The sequence below is a fragment of the Chelonia mydas genome, chromosome 5, assembly GCF_015237465.2.
Source record: "Chelonia mydas isolate rCheMyd1 chromosome 5, rCheMyd1.pri.v2, whole genome shotgun sequence".
In the NCBI taxonomy this organism is placed as follows: domain Eukaryota; kingdom Metazoa; phylum Chordata; order Testudines; family Cheloniidae; genus Chelonia; species Chelonia mydas.
This window is the reverse complement of record NC_051245.2, coordinates 72,022,684-72,031,534: the sequence shown is the minus strand read 5'-3', so window position 1 is coordinate 72,031,534 and position 8,851 is coordinate 72,022,684. Positions and strand designations below refer to the sequence as shown.

General features: G+C 37.9%; 1 protein-coding gene across 1 annotated transcript; it reads right to left on the bottom strand.

Annotated features, from left to right (window-relative positions):
* Window positions 1–211: 211 nt before the first annotated feature.
* ARL14EPL (ADP ribosylation factor like GTPase 14 effector protein like) lies at window positions 212–7,712 on the bottom strand. Its single transcript, XM_043547535.1, has 5 exons — window positions 7,669–7,712; window positions 6,043–6,124; window positions 3,778–3,900; window positions 1,261–1,400; window positions 212–904 (listed from the first exon to the last, which is right to left on the bottom strand). Exons 1-5 carry the CDS (start codon window positions 7,710–7,712, stop codon window positions 682–684), a joined length of 612 nt encoding a protein of 203 aa, XP_043403470.1. The 3' UTR covers window positions 212–681.
* Window positions 7,713–8,851: the final 1,139 nt, after the last annotated feature.

Genomic DNA, 8,851 nt, shown 5'->3' with positions numbered 1-8,851 from the left:
TCTATGCTGAGAACACTAACTACAACTAACTAACAAATAAACAAGGAAAGAATCACACAGTGAGCAGAGACACGGACACTACAGGGGTTCTGTCTCACAGACATGAACGGTAAGCAGGAACTGGAGGGCAGTTGTGGCTGTACTGCCATTTATGCCCTCAGCTATGGGGCACCAGAGGACATGCAGGGTGCAAGTGCAGCCCCAATAGACATTGCTACCTGCCCGCATGCAGTGCATGCACACCAGGAGAAGCAGAATACAAGCGGAATCACTCGAAGAAGAATGGATTTGGCATACGTTGTATATGTGCATATGTGAAAAAAATTAATGAGGAAAAAAATCAAAGCAATGTGATCCTGTTTTCCAGAGTAAGGATGTTGTCTGACCACAGCATTCCTGACACCTGTAATTTTAGAAAGTAAAGACTTAGGAAGACCTTGTTAGCTGCCTCAGCAAAGTTGCCAAGGATTAAGGAGAATGAAATATATACTTATCCCTAATGGTGAGGATTAAGGCACATTGGTGAGGCAGAGAAAGGCGCATGAGCACCACCAGCAGGTACTTTAGCCAAGTCAATCCAGCCCCTTTCACAAAACCAAAATTCACTTTTATTAAAGGTTAAAAAATAAAAAAGAATGAAAAGAAAAACATTGCTCAGTTACAAAAGCTAGCAGAAAAACATCATTCAGGGACAAAAAATGGTAACATGCTGATCACTTCACCAGCTTCAGTCTCAATTCTCTCATAAACCCATTTTCTATTACAGCGACACTCTGGTCCACATTTGTTCGAATTGCACTTAGGGCACGGATAGAAGCAACCCAGGCAGTTCTTCTCCAGGCAGTCACACAAATCCATGTTATTACAAAGCAGCCTGCCATGTTTGTCATACTTCTTCATAGTTCTGTTAGAGAAAAACAGTGACCTTCAGAGAATATTTCAAACACGCTCAATGACTGAAGTAAGCTAATGAGGAAAAATCTACACAGGAGCAAGTACTTTCTTCTGAACACTCTTGCAACATAGCGAAATGCCAATATAAGATTCTGATAATAATAGACAGTTATTAAATGTTAAGTAATGTGTGCCACAAAAATAAGTCAAACTTCTATTAAACTAAATAGAGAAAGTCTATTTACTCTGCTAAACATTCACATTTTAAACAAGGTCGATGAAAATATTTGTTTTTTAAATTTTCTGTATATTGAGTAAACACCTCAATTTCAAAAGACATATAATAAATCAAAGATACCGTCTTACTTGTGTTTATAAAAAAAATCTTGGTTCATCTTTGCCATACGCTCTTTCTTCTGCTGCTCTCTAGTTTCAGGGTTGAAGTCGGCTACCTGAGGTCCTGGGTTTTGAAACGCTAAGCATTTTAGTTGCCGCTCTATTTGCTGCTATGAATGAACAAACAAAGGAAAGATTATAAACACCAAAGCTAACCAGAATTTTTTTATTTACTGCCATATATGTTTGCTAGTTTTAATCTTCATAATAAAAATATAAAAAGGACACAGTGATTGGCATGTAAGGCAAAAATCTGACCTACTGTAGCAATAGTCCCATTTAAAAACCGTTCACCCATCTATTAATTTTTTAACCAATTATGCCCAAGGCCCATTTTGTCAGCTAACAGAGGAGGGCATAGCCAATTTTATGCAGGTATGAATGCAGAGAAAGAAGGTGGGTAAGCATGACATGACAGCCCAAGCTGCAATATCCACACTGCTATTTTTAGTGTGCTGGATCAAACCTCACTAGTGCAGGTCTGTCTGCCAGACCTGGGAGGTTCTCTCCCAGCTGCAGTGTAGACACACCCAGAGAGCTCAGGTTGTAGTACCTCACCACAAAGATTATATTGGTTGTTTTTCTCTTGGTTTTTGAAAAATTATCACCGTGGACAGAAACACTCCCTTCTTGTAAAGGCCTAGCTAGAGTGAATTCAAGAACAGGAAAGAGGGAGCTTAGCACTTGTGTTGTTCACTTTCTGTCAGAGAGATTGGACACCTTCAAAAATGCCATCTAAGAAAGCAGACATTGCATTTTCTAAAATATTTTGCAGTTAGATACTGTTGCCATTGTGTGTTTTCCTTTGAATCAGAATGAGTTTCAAAACAGAAGTTCTAACAGAAATAGAGTTGCTGAAAGATTGTTTGATTTCTGCTGCTCAGTAATACACCCTTTCAAACTTTCATAGCTCATTCACAATGCTGTTTGGAGCCTTTCTGCCCTATCCCTTGTTTATATCTATGTTGCCTGATCCCTACCAATTACCCATAAGATCTTTCTGACTGGTCTAGGCCCTCATCTATGTTATATTAGCTCTTCTCCAAATTCTCCCCTGTGAACCTAATTTTGCATTCTTCAAGTTACAGTTTCTTGGACAGTTCTTACTCAACATCTGAAAAAAACCCTTTAATAAGGATATTGCATCATTTGCAATTATTCTGAAAGTAATTATTAATGTTGCAATAATTAGGAAAGCATTATTGCAACATTAAACAATAAAATGAAGGTCCACTAAAGTACACAATGTGCCTTTAAGGTAGTAATTCAGTAGCCTACAATGTAAAAGAAAATACTGTCACTGTCCTAATCTGAGCTGGATCATTCTTTCTGTTCTCTTACCCGCCTCTGTTCCCTCAGCTCTCCATGGCCTATCTCTCCAAGAAGAATCTGGGGGCAAGGAGAAGGTATGGAAGATCATTAGGGCAGGAAAGAACAACTCGCAGGACTGAAGTGTATGAAAAAAGGAGAAGAGTGGAGGAACCAAAGCAAACAATTCATAGAGATTGACAGTACTTTAGCGGGGTTATTTTATGGTATTTTTGCTGGAAATCTGGATTTACAATTGGATTAAACTGTTTTGGGGGGTTAAGAATGGGCCTTATTCTCCAATGTCCTACAACTTGGTTTGTCATTTACACCAGTACAATGCAATTGCGAGTAAGCATAAAATGTTACCAGTCAGAACAGTAGCATTCTACACCTACTTTTCACTCACTACACACATGATGTCGTAAATGATGACACAAGGTGCAAGGAGGTAACATTTATTTGGGATTCTCAAGATTTCTGTAATAGTAGATTATTTTATTTATAAATTGATCTTATCTTCTCAAACATAAATTTATGTGAATCAGCTTCCATCATCTTCATTTCAGATTCCACCATATTGTTTCGATCACAGTCTATATTAATTTTTTTAACAACAATGTGCTCCCAGGGACGGGTTCCAGTCACTCCACACTGGTGGTAGCAGTGGGAGCTTAAGCAGATTCTCTGTTGTTGTGGCACATGTCCAATAGCCAACTGATGGTCTTCTATTTGCAAGCTGGCTAACATCAAGTACTGAAAATTAAAGCCACTGGCCTTCTGATAAGCAGTGGGACAACCTCATCGGCTGGCCACATGTAGACATTTAAATTTTGTGGGTAGAAATTGGGTTTTACTGTTAATATGCAGTCCCTACTCATAGGTTACAAACGTTCCAACTGGAAGCAAATAACAGACAACAATGGAGGCTGAAATGCCAAACACAAGGAATCCCTTCCAGAACTCAGGGTAAAATTAATTACAAAGATTACTTCCTGTTGAGAGGACTGTCCCACTTTCCTGCATCCTCCCTTGCTAATGCTAGAACTCTGAATGGCTCTAAACACTCTGTTAAGTACCTGCACATGTACTGCTGTCATTTCACTATTTTGCCTTTACTTATACTTGCACATTTGTTCCAATGCCCTGATCAGTAACACAGTACTTCAGAAGTCATACCAGTTGCTTCTGTGCTATTTGACAATCCTTAGCAGGAGGGGCATGTGCTTCTGCAGGTTCCTCATGGGCAGAATTGCTTTTCTCAGTACAATTTTCTTCCAAATGATCGCTCATTTCAAGACACTAAAAAAATGAAACATCAAAAACTGAGCACTTTAAAGAGATATATACAGGTGTGAGAACCACAGACTTATGACAGGGAGCTGGTCAAACTTTTAAATTGACCAGCTGGTATCCATCTCAGACCCTCAAAGGTTCTGGACCCACATTGCTTACTGAAAAAAGTGTGTCAGTATCAGGTTCTATTTTAGAAATGTTATTAAAATTCTGAAACAAACTAATATAAAACCTAGAAACCTATCACCAAAGGTAAGCTGGTATTAATAAACTAACTAAAAATAAAACACTGCCAAATCAGAATTAAATAAAGATCAAATCAACAAATCAAATATTGGATTGGAGTTAGATCATCAAATTAATATAAAAAATAATTGATCCTCATATAAATTCTAAGGAGCCTAAGAATGTGGCTGTGCAGCTGGGTATATATCCCAGTTAAATAATTTTACCATGGTCAATCAAATGTGTAATTTGAATCTGGTTAAAAAGCCTAATATTGAAAGTAAACTATTACCTAATGTGTGAATCTCAATCTCAGAGCTATTACCCAGCTTCCTTTTAGAATTCAGGTTTCAGAGTGGCAGCCGCGTTAGTCTGTATCCACAAAAAAAACCCAGGAGTACTTGTGGCACCTTAGAGACTAACAAATTTATTAGAGCATAAGCTTTCATGGGCTACAGCCCACTTCATCAGATGCATTGAATGGAACATATAGTAAGAAGATATAGATATAGATATAGATATATACATATACAGAGAAGGTGGAATTTGCCATACAAACTGTAAGAGGCAAATTAATTAAGATGAGCTATTATCAGCAGGAGAAAAAAAACTTTTGTAATGATAATCAAGATGGCCCATTTAGACAGTTGACAAGAAGGTGTGAGGATACTTAACATGTGGAAATAGATTCAATATGTGTAATGACCCAGTCACTCCCAGTCTCTATTCAAACCCAAGTTAATGGTATCTAGTTTGCATATTAATTCAGGCTCAGCAGTTTCTCATTGGAGTCTGTTTTTGAAGCTTTTCTGTTGCAGAATTGCCACCCTTAAGTCTTGTACTGAGTGGCCAGAGGTTGAAGTGTTCTCCTACCGGTTTTTGAATGTTATGATTCAAAATCTGATGTCAGATTTGTGTCCATTTATTCTTTTGCATAGAGACTGTCCGGTTTGGCCAATATACATGGCAGAGGGGCATTGCTGGCATATGATGGCATATATCACATTGGTAGATGTGCAGGTGAATGAGCCCCTGATGGTGTGGCTAATGTGATTAGGTCCTATGATGGTGTCACTTGAATAAATATGTGGGCAGAGTTGGCATCGGGCTTTGTTGCAAGGATAGGTTCCTTGGTTAGTGTTTATGTTGTGTGGTGTGTGGTTGCTGGAGAGTATTTGCTTCAGGTTGGGGGGCTGTCTGTAAGCGAGGACTGGTCTGTCTCCCAAGATCTGTGAGAGTGAGGGATCATTTTTCAGGATAGATTGTAGATCTTTGATGATGCGCTGGAGGGGTTTTAGTTGGGGGCTGAAGGTGACAGCTAGCGGTGTTCTGTTATTTTCTTTGTTGGACCTGTCCTTACAGGTCCAACAAAGTCATTACACATATTGAATCAATTTCCACATGTTAAGTATCCTCACACCTTCTTGTCAACTGTCTAAATGGGCCATCTTGATTATCACTACAAAAGTTTTTTTCTCCTGCTCATCTTAATTAATTAGCCTCTTACAGTTTGTATGGCAAATTCCACCTTCTCTGTATGTGTATATTTATATATATATATATATATATTTATATATATATATCTTCTTACTATATGTTCCATTCAATGCACCCGATGAAGTGGGCTGTAGCCCACGAAAGCTTGTGCTCTAATAAATTTGTTAGTCTCTAAGGTGCCACAAGTACTCCTGTTTTTAGACTTCAGTTCTCATGTGGAAGCTAACCTTTTCCTTCCCTGTCCCCAACACCAATATTATAATACAAACCTGTAACAGAACACTCTCCTTAAGCAGAAGTTTATGTACTAGAAATTGCAGGTGACAATCTAAAGTCTCTCAAGACTGTTAAATACAGAGCACACTGTAATGAGCGTCTTTATCAGAAAACGAGTGTCTTTATCAAAAAATTTAGGGCTGTTTAAACCTGGGAAACTTTTCTTTTTGGTGTTTTCCCCATGTGGGGTTTCTGGATGTGCATGCACACAGCCACACTTTCACTTCCACACTCTAAAAATAAAGAAAATAAAAAGGCTAAGACCTCTCCCACTTAATAAAAGCAAAAGACAAAGAACAGAAAAGGGAAAAATAAGGTATTTAAAATGTTCGCAAACTCTTCAGCTCTCTCAGTCTTCTGGGCTTTTATTGAGCAGGAGTGCAGACAATGATATTCTGCTGGCAAAACACTTCTCACTAACAGAACTTCTTTGGGTGCTGGCAGAGATTGGTCAAAGGCTGAGCTGGTCTGTTTGTTGATGCCGTGACTTGCTCTCCCAAGCCCTGAAGATTCTGGAATGACAGTCTGCCTCTGATGTCTTGCTGACCCCCAAAAAACCAGAGGCTTCTCAGCCTAACCCTTAATTCAAACCATTTATAGTGTTAATCACTCTGCCTTGAAACTTTCCGTCCAAGGTCTTTAGACAAAACAGATGCAAAGCCTACCTTGGTGCTATGCAACTTGAACCAATCAACTTTGTATTGGGTTACTGTTAGTAAGCACCAACTTGGAAAAGTCTTGCTTAAGCCAGCAATTTAAAAATATTTTGTATTTTCCATATTACAGAGACTGTTGGTCTGTGACCCTCCCGCATAATATCAAAAATTCAGGCACATAAGACCACTATTGAGGAAACTGGCATGGTCTTATCTGGATTCAGTGTCTCAAAAGGACATTATGGAAACTGGAAAATTCATTACAAACCTCCTATAAACACAGCAAATGGGAAAAACCCTGACACAACAAAATGGAGTTACTCAACAGTCCATCAGCAAAAAATAAATTCAAATTTACAATAAATGTCATCAATTCCACTTTTTCCTCATCTGATCTCAAAACAGACAATTGTTCTTATTCTTTTGGAAACAAAGCAATTGCTGCAATCTTCCTATTTTGGAACTGGGCTACAGGTGAGACGATTTATCTTCTAAAATCTTAATTCCTGATACAGAAAAGTTACTCTATTGCTCATTAAGATAGAATCCATTTAAAATAAGGAATTTTTAATGTTGTATAAGGTTTGTTACTCATACAAGCTAGTCATCTCATATAGGGTATATATGATGAACTGTAATTGTAGTACATTAGTTTTATTCTAAAATTTTGGCCAAACTTTTCAAACTTGGGTGCCTCAAGTTAGATACCTAAATCAATGTTTAAGCACAAAAATAAACGGTCAGAAGTTCAGAGGTGCTGAGCACCCATCAGCTGTTAATTAAATTTTATTATAAATTACTTGTTATTTCTATTTTATCTAGTTAACTAAATATGGCTGTAAGTGCTTGATTTTAGGCACCAACATTTGAACAGTTTGACCTTAGTTCCTTTACCTTTTATTTACTGAAATAAACTAAGAAGGCTATTTTGCAGGGCAAGAATAATATTCCTCAAAAGATACTTAGGCCATTTTTCTGGGCTCACATTTTTAAAATGATTCCTGAACTACGAATGGTCATTTACATTTTTGCTATCTGAAATGTTTAAGCAGGACCCTAAGTTTAATATGTTTATGCAGCTGAATAAATAATCACATAATTCTGCATTCTTTTGAAATTTCAGATGAATTGAGCTCCACAGCTGAACCTTTCACTTAAAATCATAAAAAGTCTGTCGCTCAATATGGTTGTGAAGAAAACCTTCAAGATGTGAACCAGGTGCTACAGATGTAGTGCCTTCTGCTAAAGACAGCCAGAAACAATAACTTTGAAAGAAGATTCCACTTCATCACAATGGGGTGTTGATTCTGAAGCCCAGTGACCACAATTTAAATGATAACACTGTTAACTATTTCCTGTTAATCTTTAAAGCAGAAGGATCAAGCTGATGTGCTCATCCATTGTTGCAGAAAGTAGTGGCAGATTTTGGGGCAGAGTATAGAGTGGCAACTAGCTGAAGAGATGAGGAACAAGGAATTCAAACCCCTCTCCCAAATTTAAAGTCATCTCCCTTGTGCCCAAAAGGAGGAAAGTAAGAAGAGATACTTTCCATTTGCAGTACCAAAAGCCTCAACTGCCTCCTGGATGCCAAAAACCAAAACTGCTTCCCATATATTCCTGTGTGTCAAAAGCTCCACGTGTCCCCTTAAAATAAGTTTAGTTCAGTATCAACTTAAATAAATAAATAACATCAGGGCATATTGTACTGGTTGGACGACTGCTGAACGGGCGATGAGGAAGAGAGAACTTGAGGGCAGTGCTGCATAAATCCAGGGTCTCTGCTGTATAATTTTAATAAATACTTAAGTCTTAAGTTTCATCTTTTGCTATTCAGGAGCAGGAATGTTACAGTACAGCCAAACTACATATTTTCAAGCGCAAAATGATGATCTCCAGACACTCCAACACATTTTGGGTAAATCATTACATGAAGACATCAAAGAGTAACCATTTTAAGGAATTGTCACTAAGCTATTGAAACAGTAAATTACTCTCTGGAATATAAAAATACAGACCAACATTTTCACAAAGCAAATAGGAGGCATCAGTGATATCCTACAGATGTGGAGAATACATGTACAGGTCGTTAACTTAACTTGCCATTCGGTGTCACTGTTGTTCTACACAGGTAATATAAGGTCATGGTCAAGCAATTTTTTAAAAGCTTTCACTGTGTAAGCAAATTAACTGGTATGGGTGCTATAGTTTGTCATATTTTATGGACCTCCAAAAGATGTGTCGCAATAATATATGCTGCATTTCTATCATTCCAGACAGCAGCGTAACAATTCACCAACGTACTG